General features: G+C 38.9%; 1 protein-coding gene across 4 annotated transcripts in view; it reads right to left on the reverse strand.

Moving 5' to 3' along the window:
• Positions 1 to 16,741, reverse strand: part of DOCK4 (dedicator of cytokinesis 4) — a 387,382-nt gene that overhangs the window by 142,013 nt on the left and 228,628 nt on the right. For all 4 annotated transcript variants that reach the window (XM_032221143.1, XM_032221144.1, XM_032221142.1 and 1 more), the window contains 5 exons: positions 14,906 to 14,987; positions 12,012 to 12,182; positions 11,241 to 11,433; positions 9,589 to 9,716; positions 8,284 to 8,418 (listed from right to left, as the gene is read on the reverse strand). In XM_032221143.1, coding sequence (XP_032077034.1) covers positions 8,284 to 8,418; positions 9,589 to 9,716; positions 11,241 to 11,433; positions 12,012 to 12,182; positions 14,906 to 14,987 — 709 coding nt within the window. The remainder of the gene's footprint in view (positions 1 to 8,283; positions 8,419 to 9,588; positions 9,717 to 11,240; positions 11,434 to 12,011; positions 12,183 to 14,905; positions 14,988 to 16,741) is intronic.

Here is a 16,741-nt window from a genome sequence, read left to right on the forward strand (position 1 = left end):
CTCAACATAGAGATCTTATTGACTTTCTCTTTTTTTTCTTTAATCTCCTTTGTTTTAATATATTTTAGACTGTGTTTGTTAAAAAGCTGTACCGTGTACGGGTTCTGGGAAGTCGGGGGGGGGGGAAGGGAGGTGGGGTCTTAGGGGGGAGGGGGGGAGGGGGGAAATATAGTATGTGTTAGATTTTAAAGTAACATGATTGCACTTGTATACTGTTGCTCTTTAATTCTAGTGTAAAAATAGGACAAGCTGAATATATTGATAGATAGTAGAAATACACCGAAGGGAGGAGTAGAGGGAAAGAAGAAAGAGGGGTAGAGAGGGCGGGAGAGAGGATTGGAGGGAGGATGAGAAGGAAGGGAGGGAGTGTATTGGGAGAGAGGAGTGATAGAGGGGGAGGGGAAGTAGGGTAGAGGGGAATGTTGGAGGGAAGAACGAAAGTTGGAGGGGGGCGCAAGAAAGGGTGTATGGTGGGTCGAAGTGGTATATTGGGTTTGTATTTTGGGGGGTATTGTTGACAAGAGGGAGGGCTGTGTTTATTGTTCAATGTTATATGCCCCGGTTATGCACAGTATATATGTGACTGTACGAAATGAAATGAAAATAAACATATTTACACTGAACAAAAAGTTTTCCACTCTTAAATTTGTCATCCCTCATAATGTCCTGTCACGCATTGCCTTGAAAAAGAGTCCACACTCATCAGCGTAAAGATGTCATCATCTTTACTGCTTAATCAAGTAAAAATATTGTATTCTTTTATATTCTTCTTGAAAGAAATTCATTGCTATCAATTCTGCATTTCACTTTTCTTGATCTTTGTGCAGATTGGACTCAACTGGTCAAGTTATAGAGAGTAGATTAATACTGTGTGTCAAGCTCCAGGTGGTCAAGATATAACTTACATAGGTGGGCTTTCTATTGTGTACATATAGTGTATGTCTGGTCTACAAAAATTACCATATTTTTCAGAGTATAACACGCTCCAAAATATAAGACGCACCTAGCTTTTGGGGAGGAAAACAAGGGAAAACAAATCTGCCTCTGCCTCCCACCAATTTTCCTCCTTGCAACAAACAGCAAACAAAACAGAAGATATACACTACTTGTGGTGTTACATTTCAGACTATACTTGTACAGATGCTGTTTAAATTGATGTGACTTTCTGGGAATATATGTACATTATTCTCTGCTATTTAAAAGAAAATACAATAACATTGGGCCTCTTCAGATCCAGCATTTATTTTAAAACCTTCTTCACTTTGTTGTCTGGAACAATAATAAAGCAGTCTTTAAAAAATAAGTCTAAGAATAATTTAAACATTCTATAGGCATTTATAATAATTGATTTATCTCCTTGCAGCAAATAGCCTGATTAGCACAAGGAAAAAAAACTTGCCTCTGCCTCCCAGTAATTTACCTCGTGGAGCAAACAGCAAGTTTCACTTCCATTTTTTTAAAAAAAATTATTTTCTTTGTACAAACTTCACATCGTTGCAACACATTACATTTTTTTACCTATCTGTTGTGTCTGTTTTAGCTATACAAATAAATCTTTTATAACTATGACTTCATATATTTGTGCATTTACATTATTTCATACATGTTTTTCATTCTATACTATTATATACAGTGACATGCAGTGAGGTTTATGGCTGGTGAGGTACTGACACAGGGGTTTCAAATTTTTTTAGACTTGTGGACTTCAACTCCCAGAATTCCACAGCCAGGCATGCTCAGTTCCGATTTAAAGCGACAGCATTTGTTTTTCTCCTTTGTGAAAAAGTTTCCTTCATTCTTTTTCTTCTCCCTCCCCCTCCTTCCTCCCTCTCTCCCCCCCTCCCCCCCTTCCTCAAACAGACACACGCACACAGAGATGTTGGATTGGACTATCTCTCATACCCCCTTCCCTCTCTCACTCACTTTCTCTCAAACAAACACAAACACAAACACAGAAGTTGGATTGGAGCTGATCTGAGCCTTTGATTGCAGGCGGAGCCACGTTGCCTTTTCAAACTTGTAATCAGTGAAGCTGGGCTTATATAGTTTTATCCAGCTGTGTGTGTGTGTGTGTGTGTGTGTGTGTGTGTTTGAAAAGGCAACGTGGCTCTGCCTGCAATCAAACTACACTTGGGGAAGGATCTACACTTGAGGATGAAGTTTGAATTCCTTCCCCTCCCTCCGACCCACACATACCTTTTCCAGCTGTTTCAGAGAGGATTTCAACTCTGCTCTTGCCTGTCATCATGAAAAGAAAAAAAATGCAAAAGGAAAAAGGCAAGAGCTGAGGTCAGGCTGAGCTGGTTGCTGCCAGAGTCACCGTGGATGACTCTGCTTAACTGTTTAAAAAAGCGCCCTCTACAGGAAGAGGCAGGAGAACAGTGTGCCTCACCTATGTCAGGAATTTTTAGGATTTTAACCCTTGCTTAACTCTGCTCGAGTGATCATAAAATGCCTAAAGTCAGACTAGATGAGGCATGTCGTTCTCCTGCCTCCTCCTGTAGAGGGTGCTTTTTTAGAGGCTTTTTTAAACAGTTAAGCACTAAGCGAGTCATCCATGGTGATTCTGGCACCAACTAGCTCAGCCTTTTTCCTTTTACATTTTTTTGCTTTTCATGATGACAGTGGTGAGGCTCTGCCTCCCCTGCCTCCCCTGACTGCATGTCCCTGATTCTATATGTTCTATGTATAGCAGTTTTTACTACATTTATGTCATTTTGTATAATGGTTTAGGTTAGGTTAGGTTTATTGGTTTTGTATGCCGCCCACTCCCGAAGGACTCCGGACAGCTCACAATAAACAGGGGAGGGAATAAATAAGACAATACAAACAATTTTAAAATCCACAACAGTGACAATTAAGACGGGGCTGGGTGCTTTAACAGCCCCCAGCCTGCTGGAACAGCCAGGACTTAGTAGCTTTACGGAAGGCCAGGAGGGTAGTAAGGGTCCAGATCTCCATGGGGAGCTCATTCCAGAGGGCCGGAGCAGCAACAGAGAAGGCTCTCCCCCGGGGGGTCGCCAGCCAGCATTGGCTGGCAGATGGAACCCGGAGAAGGCCAAGCCTGTGCGATCGAATTGGTCTTTGGGAGGTAATTGGCAGGAGGCGGTCTCTCAGGTACCCAGGTCCAATGCCATGTAGGGCTTTATAAGTAACAACTATCACCTTGAAGCGAGTCCAGAGACCAATGGGCAGCAAGTGCAGCTCGCGGAGGATAGGTGTAACATGGGTGTACCGAGGTGCACCCACAATCGCTCGCGCGGCTGCATTCGGGACTAGCTGAAGTCTTCAAACACATTTCAAGGGCAGCCTCATGTAAAGCGCATTACAGTAGTCCAGTCTTGAGGTCATGAAGTGAAGTGGCTCCCAGTCCAGATAGCGTCGCAATTGGTGCACCAGGCGAACCTGGGCAAAGACCCCCCTGGTCACAGCCGATAACTGGTGATCTAAAGTCAGCTGTGGATCCAGGAGGACTCCCAAATTGCGAACCCTCTCTGAGGGACGTATAATTTCACCCCCCAGACTGAGAGATGGAATAATTAGCCAATCTTTGGGAGGGAACATCAATAACCATTCGGTCTTGTCGGGATTGAGTGCAAGCTTGTTCGTTCCCATTCAGACCCTGACAGCCTCCAGGCACTGGCCCATCACTTCTACTGCTTCACTGAGTTGGCATGGGGCGGACAGATACAATTGTATATCATCCGCGTATTGGTGGTATTTAATCCCGTGCCGCCGTATGATCTCACCCAGCGGCTTCATGTAGATGTTAAACAGGAGGGGGGACAGGACCGAATCCTGCAGCACCCCATATTTCAGGGGCCTAGGGGTCGACCTCTGCCCCCCAACCAACACCGACTGCGACCTGTCCGAGAGGTAGGAGGAGAACCACCGAAGAATGGTGCCTCCCACTCCCACCTCTCGTGACCGTCGCAGAAGGATACCATGGTCGATAGTATCGAAGGCCGCTGAGAGGTCAAGGAGCACTAGGATAGAGGACTGACCCCTATCCCTGCCTTGCCAGAGATCATCGATCAGTGCGACCAAAGCAGTTTCGGTGCTGTAGCCAGGCCTGAAACCGGACTGAAAGGGATCCAGATAATTGGTTTCATCCAAGGACCATCGGAGTTGAGAGGCCACCACTTTCTCAACAACCTTCCCTACAAAGGGGAGGTTGGAGACCGGACGATAGTTGCTCAAAATGGCTGGGTCCAGAGACGGTTTCTTCAGGAGGGGTCTCACCACCGCATCCTTTAAGAGGAGTGGGAAGGATCCCTCCTGGAGAGAGGTGTTAATTATCGTCTGGATCCAGCCACGTGTTACCTCCCTGCTGGTCGAAACCAGCCAGGAAGGGCACGGGTCCAATATACAAGTGGAGGTGCTCACCACTCCCATGGCCTTGTCCACTTCCTCAGGCGTGACAAGTTGAAACTCAATCCATAAACTCCGCTCAAGACCTTCCCCCAGTACCTCGGCTGGTACTGTGCAATTGGAGTCCAGGTCTAATATATATAATTAAATCTTTTATAACTATGACTTTATATATTTGTGCATTTACATTATTTCATACATTTTTTCATTCTATATGTAATATTCTATATATTCTATGAATAACAATTTTTATTGCATTTATGTCATTTTGTGTAATATTTATTTGCTATAGTCTATCTCATATTTCAATCTTTTAATCCTTTTCTGGTTTTGTAGTTGTCTATTGTTTTGTTGATCTTTCTTCCTTTCTTTTTTGCTTTCCTGCTTTTCCCCTCCTTTCCTCTAGCCAACTGTACAATAAATCCCATATGGAGTAATATTCAGATTCGTCTTTCTCTTTTAGTTCTTTCCTGAGCCTATCCATCTCTGCACATTCCAATATTAATTACATTTTCTTCTGTTGGTATATAATTATTTTTCATAATTTTTTTCATAAATATTTTTTTCATAATTTTCTTTTATAATCCCTAACAAAAATAATTCAGGTTTTAGTGCAATTTGATGTGTAGTAATCTCCTCTAGCCAATTTTTTATATTTTTTCCAATACTTTTTCGCAACTGGCACATCCACCATATATGATAGTATGTTCCATGTTGTTTGTTGCATTTTCAGCAGATAGGTGAACACTCCGGGAACATTTTTGCAATTCTCACTGGTGGAAGGTGCCATCTGTGGAAGATCTTGTACATGTTCTCTCCAGTGATGTGCAGTCAGGGGAGGCAGGGGAGGCAGAGCCTCACCACTGTCATCATGAAAAGAAAAAAAATGTAAAAGGAAAAAGGCTGAGCTAGTTGCTGCCAGAGTCACAGTGGATGACTCTGCTTAGTGCTTAACTGTTTAAAAAAGCCTCTAAAAAAGTGCCCTCTACAGGAGGGGGTGCCTCATTTAGTCTGACTTTATGATCACTTGAGCAGAGATAAGCAAGGGTTAAAAGCCGAAAAATTCCTGATGCAGATGAGGCACATCGTTCTCTTGCCTCCTGTAGAGAGCATTTTTAAGAGGCTTTTTAAAACAGTTACGCAGAGTCATCCATGGCGACTCTGGCAGCAACTAGTTCAGCCTGACCTCAGCTCTTGCCTTTTTCCTTTTACATTTTCATGATGACAGGCAAGAGCAGAGTTGAAATCCTCTGTGAAACAGCTGGAAAAGAAAAGGTATGTGTACGTGTGGGTCGGAGGAAGGGGGGGGGGAATTCAAAACTAACCCACCTGGTGCAACTTTGTGTGTGTGTGTGTGTGTTTGTGTGTGTGTTTGTTTGTTTCTTCACTCAAACAAACTCTCTCTCAATTTGAGAGTGAGTTTGTTTGAGTGAAAAGAGGAAAGGGGGTAGGAGAAGCAGGGAGGGCAGCCCGCCAGCTCAGGCTCTTTCGCCCACCTCTGAATTCGTGGCAGCCTGCCAGCTCAGGCGGGCAAAAGTCACTTCAACAATATTTTATCTTACCACAGTTCAGTTTAGCTTTATATTTCTTCTTTCAATGTTCTCCTTCAAAGGAAAAGATTTCTTTTTAGTCCAATTTCAGAGATTACAACAAAAAAAAGAAAAGAAAAAATATTCTCAGCTTGCATCAGCAGATTTGTCCTATATATTATTATTCAGTTCTTATTTCTTTCTCCACTAAATGGCGCTGTTACTCTTCTTTCATATAGGCTTTTTTTTCCTGCTCTTCAATCAGATATTTTCTCTCAAGTATTCCAAAGTATTTCTCTCTCCTTCTTCGCTGTTATCACTGATTTATCTGGCTCCAATTTCTGTTTATTGTCCAAATCGCTCCAAGAGTCCTCTCCTCCTCTACTTATTCCATTCCGTTCTCAAGTCACTCCAAGTCTTCTATTGCTGCAGGAAATCACGTGCTTTCAGCCCTCCTTATAGCTGCCAATATTGAGCTGTATCCAGCTCGCTTCAAAGCTTTGAAATTCTACTCAAAGAGTCTTTAGTAGAATTTACACCATTTTAGTTTAGTTGTTTTACTTATTCTCACCGATGTTGCTGTGTTGCTATCTTATCTCCCTCATGTGCGGCCGTCACCACCAAGCTCAGCCATGAATGCTGATTTCTTCTCCGGTGATTTCAATGGGTTTTCTCTCGTCCAATAGGGAAGTTGCTTGCTTCCTCCTTCGCCACCCAGGCTCCCCCTCTCCTGTTGATCCCTCCAGGTTCAACTCATCCTTTTCCAGGATCTTCACCACAGAAACTCAAGCAAAGCTAACGGAGTTCCTATTCCTTTGCCCACATGGAAGTGACGTCACCGCAGGAAGTCCAGAGAGTTTCACTTTCAATTTGGCCTCCCAATCATCAGCTGTTACAGGCTGCAGGGATTGCAGCTCTGCAAGCCCCATTTTCTCAGTTTCTTGTAAAGAGATAAATTGCTGGGAGGCAGAGGGCAAAGGGTGGGGGCCCAGTGGGTGGGTGGGGCTACATTCTGCATATAAGACACACCTAAATTTTCACCCTCTTTTAGGGGGGGAAGTGTGTGTTATACTCTGAAAAATATGGTAGGTCAACTTAGGGAAGTGGTTAATGTAGGAAGATGGTAACTATGGAGGTTTTACTATATATATATATATATATATATATATATATATATATATATATATAAAAACATGGGAAGAGTCAGACTAATAAGATAGCACATCAGAGAATGAATGCACCAAGTATTTCGCTACATCAGCTGCCCTTTTGAAGTGCTTATATACCTCATTCATTCTAGAAAGCAAATATGACCACAGCTTGAAAAGAAAATATAGCTAATAAAAGATAATGGCGTGAAATGTAAGTTCATAGAACACCCTTTTTCCTCAATTTTAATCATTCCAACCATTTCAGCATTTTAAGAACACAAAATATCACAAAGCCTCTACTTTTGGATGCCTATATAAAACCCATTGCCTCTATGGAGAGTACAACATTTCTGAAGACAGTATTTGTCAGATCCACCAGCTTCGGCTTGGTGTCTTGCCAGTGTTCTGCTATCAATTGGAGAGGAGAGGGGGAAACAAATGGGAAATAAAGATGTATAGGATGGGAAATTGGGAGGGGGACACTGGTAGCTGAGGAAGAACAGAGCACTTTAGAATCCTATTCATGTAGGGGGAGGGCAAAGGGGAACCAAGGTTTTAGTTCTGTATTGGTGTGCAGTAATTTTAGATTCCGCTTGATGGTACTGCATCCAGTATCTCTTAGTAAAAATAACTTTTCACTTCAATCAAATGGAGTTGAGAGTTTTACTTCCCTAGGGGATCAGACTGGGGCAGGTCTGACATTATTGCATATTTTCTGCAATTCTTTTTTTCTTTTCAAAAAGGGCTTCCAAACTTTGTGGAAACCTTTATAACCTAGCAGTCCTAACACTAACATAAAGCCATAGACTGCACATTCTTGACAAGATAGGAACAGGACTATAATTTGGGGGTGGGGGGAACCAAATTTATGTTTATTTGCATTTAATATGACAAGTTAGCAATACACTGTACTCTTTTTTGAACACTTACTATCAGTCCTTCAATCAGTGAAAATACTACATACTGGTACTATAAATATCCTAACAGTTCCATTCAGAATAATCACATGCCAACTGAATTTAGTTTCTGGTTAATCTGCAAATTCAGATGTGAGTTCTTCCAACATTTTAATCTAAGATGAGCAAATGTTCCAAATTGCAAACTGGAGCAACTTGTGTATACATGTACACATTTTAGACCAAAAATTTGTTTCTTAAAAAAAAAAACATAATAGGAAGGAGATAAATAAATAGTTCAACATTCATGATAGGTATTTCTGCTGTAATACTTACTGTAACATCCTGAAACTGAAGCCGCATGGTAGAACCTGCTGCTTGTGGACAGTTTGTGACCTCCAAGATGGTTCTGAGTAATACATCTAGTAGACTGTTCACAATTACATCTATTTCTTCCAATACTGACTTGTCCTTTCATTTTTTGAAAAAGAAAAACAAGACCATACTGAAAAATAAATCTAATAATCTCATTTTGTTGTAAATGTGAAGAATTAGATACTGCAAGCTGGATGTGCCAATTTAGAAGATATTTATTTAAACATTTGCTATGCAAATACTTTCATGGAGAAAAACTACATGATTGCCAGGAGTCAAAATCAATTGGATAATCAATCAATCAATGTATGGGTGGTATAACTGGTTCCAAAATATTTAGAGACTTTTGTTTCTTGGGAAAAACACTAAACATTGTTTGGTAATTATTTGGCAGTCAGTGAGTTGCCTCAATAGAGTGAGGCTACCTAATACCAAAGACTAGATACTGCATTTTGTGCTAGCATTAGCTTCTGAGCCAAACAAAATAGTACTTCCACATAAACTATGTTACAGTAACAAAAGCAGATTGAAATTTAATAGAGAACTATGTAAAGTTCTTTACTTATTAAAATAATCAGATTCTCAGGAATGGATGGGAAGTAAACAGTTTGGTAAAAATATGTTTGAAAAAGATATTGTACTGCAATTGATCAAAAAATAAATGTAATAAGACATAGTGGCTATAAAAGTGAAAGTGTTAATAGGTTACATGCAAGGCAAATATATTTTCAAATTATCAAAAATAATCTTCATAATACTTGATATTGGTCAGACTTCACTTCAAATAGTCTGTTATCATGTTTTAGGACTATTAATTTTACTAAAAGGCATTTAAGTTTTTTTGAACTTCTCACTTCATCAGACATCTCTGATAATATGCCCAGTATTATGAAGTGAGCTGGTCAGTTGATGAACTGAAGCTGAAGCAAACTGATAAATATGTTTTAAATTAATAATTTATTCCCCCTCTTTCAAAAATATTAAGCATTTTTAATATTTCTGAACCATAATATCTTTTGGAAAAATTAATACTATTTTATTTTTTTCTAACAGTTGATGAGATAACTAAGTGAGTATTGACTATCAAAAGTATAACTTTCTAATAAAATAACATTTCTACAAGTACTGTTCATGCACAGATACATTATAAATAACAATGAAACATACTAAAGGAGCATCCTAATAATAAACTTCAGTCTTACTTCTCTTTGAAATAGACTTCTTACCAATTAAAAGCCCATTTTCTGTAATGTTCCTTCTACTTACAGAACTATTTTTCTTAACGAAGGAAAATATGTTGCTAAGGATATGCGCACACATGATCAGATCCTTTTGCTCTTGCAGGTGCATATAAAGGTGATGTAGAACTACTGGTAGCAAAACATACCGAGACTCTGGAAGACAAAATATTTACTATGGATGCTGTCTTTCTATGATCCAGTCTTTTCACTGATTAAAGATACAAACTGATCTATCAAAGGACTATATTTAGTTTTGACATATAGGTAGTCCTTGACTTAAAACCACAACTGGGATCAGAATTTCAATTGTTAAGCAAGACGGTTGGTTGTTAAGTGAATTGCACCCAATTTTACAACTTTTTTTGCTACAGTTGTTTAGCAAATTACTGCAGTTGGTAAGTGAATCATTAGGTCGTTAAGCAAACACAGCTGCTCCCATTGACTTTTTTTGTAAACTGAAAAGAAAAAAAGCATTAATATTAACCCTTCACTAATTTTAATTTCACTAACATAGATAAAACACTATTCTATTTTGGTAAATTCCAGCTTAATGTTTTCCTTTTTAATGTACTCTTTAAGTATAAATATTTTAATAATGAGAATATTGCCTGTATGAGTATATTCTTCATGTGGCTACAAGAGAAATTTGACTATTGTTTATTGTCTTTGGGCTTTACTATGGAATATGCTCAGAACCTTCAAAAAAGGTACATTTAAAAACATTAAAAACATTTATAAACATTTGATTTTGAGTATGTAATAAATCCAGTCTAGCTAATGAAGGGCCATAAATCAATTTTGGCAGCAGGGCAAAGTTAACTTGGTGTTGTGCCACAGAACATCAAATACTCTATGTGTCTTTACACTTCTGGTAAAGAAAACCCCAAAACATGTTACCCTCCTTTCAATCTTATAAAAGTCTGACTAGCTGATAAACCGCTTTAGAACAGAAAGATATTTTCCTTCAAAGCTTCTTGATCAGTTTACAGATGTACTCATCCACATGTGTGCATACATATTGCTTCTACATTTATGTTTCTGCCCTCTGTATTGAGTCTGCATCTCTGAGATGAGCACTGGGAGGCTGCATATGTTCCATTTGAGGTCTTATGAACAGAAAGGAGCAAAGCAGCTCAGAGGTTGGCAGCATTCTGCGATTTGGTTCATTAGGGCTGCCCAGAAAAATAATCCTGTAATTTTTTTATCCATAGTACCTGGCCAAACTTGACCCTTTTTTTGTCCTGGCTTCTCCCACCATACCAAATTTGGTTCCTTTCTATTTGGAGAATTATCTTTCTGACAGACAGCTAGGAAGACAGAGCCTCAAGTCCATTTATCTGCCTGTCTATCCGTCCGTCCGTCCATCCATCCATCCATCCATCCATCCATCCATCCATCCATCCATCCATCCATCCATCCATCCTCCATCCATCATATTTATATAGCTGCCATCTCACATGTAAGATGGCAATTCTGGGCAACATACAACACATATATAATTGGACTGCTGGACTTCTGGTCCTGCAAAAAATGATTCAAGGGTTTCATGCAGATTCACCATACCTATTTTACTGTAAAATCCAAATGTGATTAAATTTTATCTGCTTTATATACAATCAACATGTGTCGGGAGCTATTTAAATATTAGTTAATTAGCAATGGAATTTGCTTTTCTACCTGGATTGGTGTACAATTGGCTTTCCACTGTTTTTCCAATGCACTGAAGTTTCACTGCTTGAAGAGATTCATCCGCATTTGTAATGATAGGCAAACTCCCTAGAGTATCACACACCAAATTTGCTACTTCTCTCACATCAAAGAGCTTTAACAATTCTGAATATATAGCTGGGAAGGAACTGAGAAAGATTGCCTGGGAATAAACACATAAAAAATTAAGTATATTACAAATGTTCAAACAGACAGAAAAAGAAATTTAAACTTTATTTGGATTTAATTTTAAAAATGATATTTTTTCTAATTTCCAAGAAAACCAGATATTTGGATATTGTTCTTAATAGTTTTAATTTGTTCCAAGGGAAAAAAGAATATAAATAATATTATTATGAGTTAATTTGCAGTTCTAAATGAATATGAGAAATTCAAGAACTATGGTGAAAATAGAGAAGGATTAGAATTAAAAAAACAAAACAAAAACTAGCAACTGCAAAAGCTGCATCTGAATCATGGAAGACAACTGGAAACAAAACAATTCTATAGCTTGTTAATTTACCCCAAAGCTTCATATAAAAAGACAGTACTATCAGATGTATGATCCAACTTTTGTTACCAATATGTGAATGAAATGAATTCATTGTAGCTGAAAATAGATCAGAAGCATTAATGTGTCACATTTAAACACTACTACATTTTTATATATCAGTTACCATGCACAGAAGCAATGTGAAAAACAGAAGTAACTGTATAAAGCAATATTTTTGCAGAACTTACTTGGGCCTGAGATAAAGCATTGGTTCCTTTAGTTTCTTGGGAAAGGAAGAATCGTATTGACATCAAAAGCTCTTGAATACAACAGCAGAATTCCTCCTCATTTTGTCCACCAGTAGCAAGAGAGAATAGTTTCCGAGACTGAACTATATATTTAAATATATATTCTTGGGCCTATAAAATAAAAATGTGTGATTTTATATCATTCCTTCTTATAAATAATAAACATTTTTCTAACAGCACTAGTTAGATAGCACATAGCCTAACATAGAAAATGAATAGCTCATATCACAAAAGAGCAACTTTCCATATTCATTCTTTGCTAAATTCAATGATTTTTTAAAATGTCCAGTCTTTCTAAATTAAGCGGAATTGAAAACCAGTGTCAGCCTGGTCATCTTTTCTTTATTTCAAGCTTGCTGCCAGCTGCCATGGAAATGATAAGGGGGTAAACAATGGAAGTTGGGAAACATGCAGGAGGTGAAACTGCAATTTCTGAGAAGCGATGGGGAGGTTGGCTTGAGTTATTTAACATCTTCAAGGCCCACCATCCTGGGATCAGCACGCATGAAGGAGGAGCAATGCACCTGGACCAAAGAACATCTTCCTGGGTGATTATTGAATTTTGGGTTGCCTGATTACTGAGGGGTTAGCTCTGGGGTTAGTTTTAATTTGTTTCTTTGCTTCGGATGTTGCCTGACTTTTGCTACAATCAGTTCTTTCCTAGTAAGAGTGCCTTTTATTTGAATCAATGGAGTCAAGGATTTTTTTCCCCCTAGGGATTGATCGGAGGCAGCCCTAACATTAGGCAAAGTCTGCTTTAACGGTCAACCTGGAGATTGCAGTCTACAGTGGGGACCAAGCATCTAAATGTCCAGCCACGAGAGGAAACTGGAAGAGACCAGAGCTCTTGTCAGATCCCCTCCCAGACTGTGTCACATCTGAGATGAAGCTGAATGACTGGATAAGCTAAACCAGTGGTTCCCAATGTGGAGCCCATGCCCCACAGGGGGACAATTTGATTTTTCATGGGAGCAATTCGAAAATGAGCTATTATCTTAATTTTTGAAAGCCTGTTAATTGTTCTTATACATTTGTGAGGAAACAGCTGTGTTTCATTTACCTATTGTTGTCTTTGTTAAAGTACATTTCCTAGGGCCTGGTCTGAAAAGGATATCCCAGCTTGGGGGGGGGGGGAACAACTGCCAGCCAATCAGATGTGTTCCGACTAAGGATTTTTTAGACTAAGCACCTAATGCCCTGCTGGAGCCCATCTTAATTGGAGGAGAGCAGCATTTTGAAATTAAGGAGATTCTAGATTCTAGGAAACATAAAGGGAAAGTCTAATACCTAGTTGCATGGAAACATTTCCTTCCTTGTAGTCTGGATGGGTAGATGCTAAACATGTCTGGGCACCTAAACTCCTCCAAACCTTTCACAGAAAATACCCTTACAACCCCCGGAAGGAGTAGTGGTTTTACTTGGTTCATATTGCTTTACCTATGCATATGTGGTTTACTTGTTTTAAGGCTAACACCTCTGTTAACAGAGGCCTGAATGTCAGCCTGGTCATCTTCGCTTTCCTTCAAGCATTCTGCAGGCTGCCATGGAAACAATGGGGAGGGGGGGGAAACAATGGGTATTTGGGAAGGGAAGCATGCAGAAGGTGAACCTTGAATTTCTGAGAAGTGATGGGGAGGCCTTGACTCAGATTGTGTTGTTTAATCTTTAAGGCCAACCTCCTGGGATTGCCATGGACAAGAAGGAGCAATGCACCTGAACCCAAAAATTCTTCCTGGACAATGACTGAATTCTGGTTGCCTGGCTACTGGGGGGAGGGGCTCGGGAATCCCTGACAGCCAGTTTGTATCACTAAGATTTATTTTTATTTCAGTCACTTTATTACATCAGGTCATATAACCAATTGCATTCGTTCCAGTATGAAACCATTTGCAACATCATCCAAAATATGATATTTTAATACAGAAAAATATCTCATAGTTGGAGATCTTTCATGCAAACTGAGCTTTCACAATTAATAAAATAATCTTCATTATGCCAATTTCCCAAAGTGATCTCAAGCTAATAAAAAATATTTATTAACAAATCTAAACAAATATATATTTAAATTATGTCTTACACATGGGCTAGTCAACTGATGTTATCTATCTTACATCACAAGTGCAAACTACTTTCACAATAATTTCCATATGCTGCTATCAGAGAGATATTAATCAAAAGTTTTGCTTTTAGTTATTTGATATCTTTATAGTTATATAATAGACTATGATAAATCAGAGGAAAATATTTACTAGTTTCCTAACGTGTGAAAAAGTTTTCCCCCCCTTGCCATCACTATAACTTAAGCAGTAAATGCTCCATACTACAGGGGTTATCTATTCTCTTCTATTTGCACTTCCTTTTCTATCCAATTCTAATATCAGTACAATTATCTACGTGAATATGATTTTGTTCTTCTTTGTTTTGTTCTTTACACTGTCACCTACCAAACAGAACCAATCCATTTTGTGCCCATATTAAGTATCTATCATGCACCCATACAGTTCTTTCCACACTAACAATCGTTCAGATTGTTTCAGGGTGAATAAATGGGATGATAGGTTTGAGAAAAAATAATCTTGCACAGGAAAATGCAATTGACTCTACTCCAGATACAAGCTATGGTAACTTCATTTGTTATGAATTAGCATTTTTATATTTATATAGAAACAATATTAACAATCATATTAAATCAGCTTTTTCAACCTGCTTCTAGTTAGATAAATGGAGCCACCCTAACTGGAAATTACAGGAACTGTAATCTAATAAAAGCCTCTGACTAGAAGCAGGTTAGAAAAAGCTAGCTGAGATTACACCATTTGTTTCAGTTTTATTACCTTTAATACTTCCTGATTGTGTGCTTGCCTTTCTGCTTCAGTAAATCGGTCAACATGCCACTTCAATACCTTTATGAGATCTCTAAAATATAAAACAAAACTTAGTTCTACATTGAAGTCTTAATTCATTGTTAAGTAGACTAATAACTGACATGAATAATAATTCCTAATTTAATCAGTACATATATCTACTGAAATTTAAGCCTCAATAAGCTATTCCTAGGGAAGTGAGCAATGCCGAATTATGAATATAGATAATAGGACATTATTATTGACATACATATTAACAAATATAATAAAGTTTGGTTGTTTTTAAGATACTAATATACCTTGTTTTCTAGGTGGGAAGGAAAGTGAATTAGCAACTTCATTGTAGTATGTGCAAGGTCACTGAATTCCTCTAAATAATGAGACACCACCACCGAATGAAATTTTGTCTGGGTTTGACATGATTCATAAACATCTTTTTGGCTTTCATCTCCAAATCTTAGAAATTCAAACATCCTCGATAATTTGCTCTCACAGTCTGGATAGGACATGATTCTCCTCACTCAGTATTTTCAGTAATATAATGTAATGTAATGTAGTGTAGTGTAGTGTAGTGTGGTGTAGTGTAGTGTAGTGTAGTGTAGTGCAGTGCAGTGCAATGCAATGCAATGCAATACAATACAATACATAATTTGTCCTTGAACCAGAGGCAAATGTTAGGATAGTTATATGTACCTTTCATATAAAATAATACTCTAACCTGAAGCAATGTGGGCCAATAATCTGGTTTGGTATATAATAGATATTGGTACAATGAATATGCTCCATTGGCTATGAAAATTTGTACACATTCCTAGAGAAAACATTTCAATCAATACAATGTTGGGTTCAATCAAAAATCTTACATGGAAATAAAGGGAGAGATTCTCAAAATCTTTGAGAACAGCATATATCATTAATACTAAAGGAGGCAAATTAAACCAAATAAAGCTGACAAAGTTAGGATGGAGTATGTATTGTTCTGTGAGAATAACCAGTCCATGACTGCTTTCTATATGGAGAAGAAAGGTATATTTCATTTCCCAGGTTAGGTATATATACTAGCCAGCGTACCTTCAAGACCACCTACTGCCACATACCTCCCAGCGGCCAGTAAGATCCCACAGATTGGGCCTCCTTCAGATGCTGTCAGCCAGACAGTGTCGGCTGGCGGGCCCCCGGAGGAGAGCCTTCTCTGTGGCTGCTCCGACTCTTTGGAACTAGCTCCCCCTGGAAATCCGGACCATACCCACTCTCATGGCCTTCAGGAAAGCCGTAAAAACTTGGCTGTTCCGGCAGGCCTGGGGCTGTTGACCTCACTGCTGAGGTCCAGCCCCAACTAGAATGAATGTATGAGGGGTGTCTGTTGTTTTTTAAATTGTTTTGTCGTTATGTGTTTTTTATACTTCTTGTAAGCCGCCCAGAGTCCTTTGGGATTGGGCGGCATATAAAAAACTCCAAATAAATAAATAAACTCCAAATAAATAGAGGGATAGAGAGAGAGAAATAGAGAGTGTATGTGTGTGTGTCTAATAGGTAGGTAGGTAGAGGGATAGAGAGAAATAGAAAGAGAGAGAGAGAGAGAAATGCAGTAGATAGGTAGGGAGAGAGAGAGTAGTTAGATAGGTAGGTAGAGGAATAGAAAGAAATAGAAAGAGAGAGAGAGAGAGAGAAATGCAGTAGATAGGTAGAGAGAGAGAGTAGTTAGGTAGGTAGAGGGATATTAGAGAGAGAGAGAGAGAAATACAGTAGATAGGTAGGGAGAGAGAGGGGGTAGGTAGGTAGGTAGATAAAGGGAGAGAGAGAGAG

Source organism: Thamnophis elegans, chromosome 7, assembly GCF_009769535.1.
Source record: "Thamnophis elegans isolate rThaEle1 chromosome 7, rThaEle1.pri, whole genome shotgun sequence".
NCBI classification, from domain to species: Eukaryota; Metazoa; Chordata; class Lepidosauria; order Squamata; family Colubridae; genus Thamnophis; species Thamnophis elegans.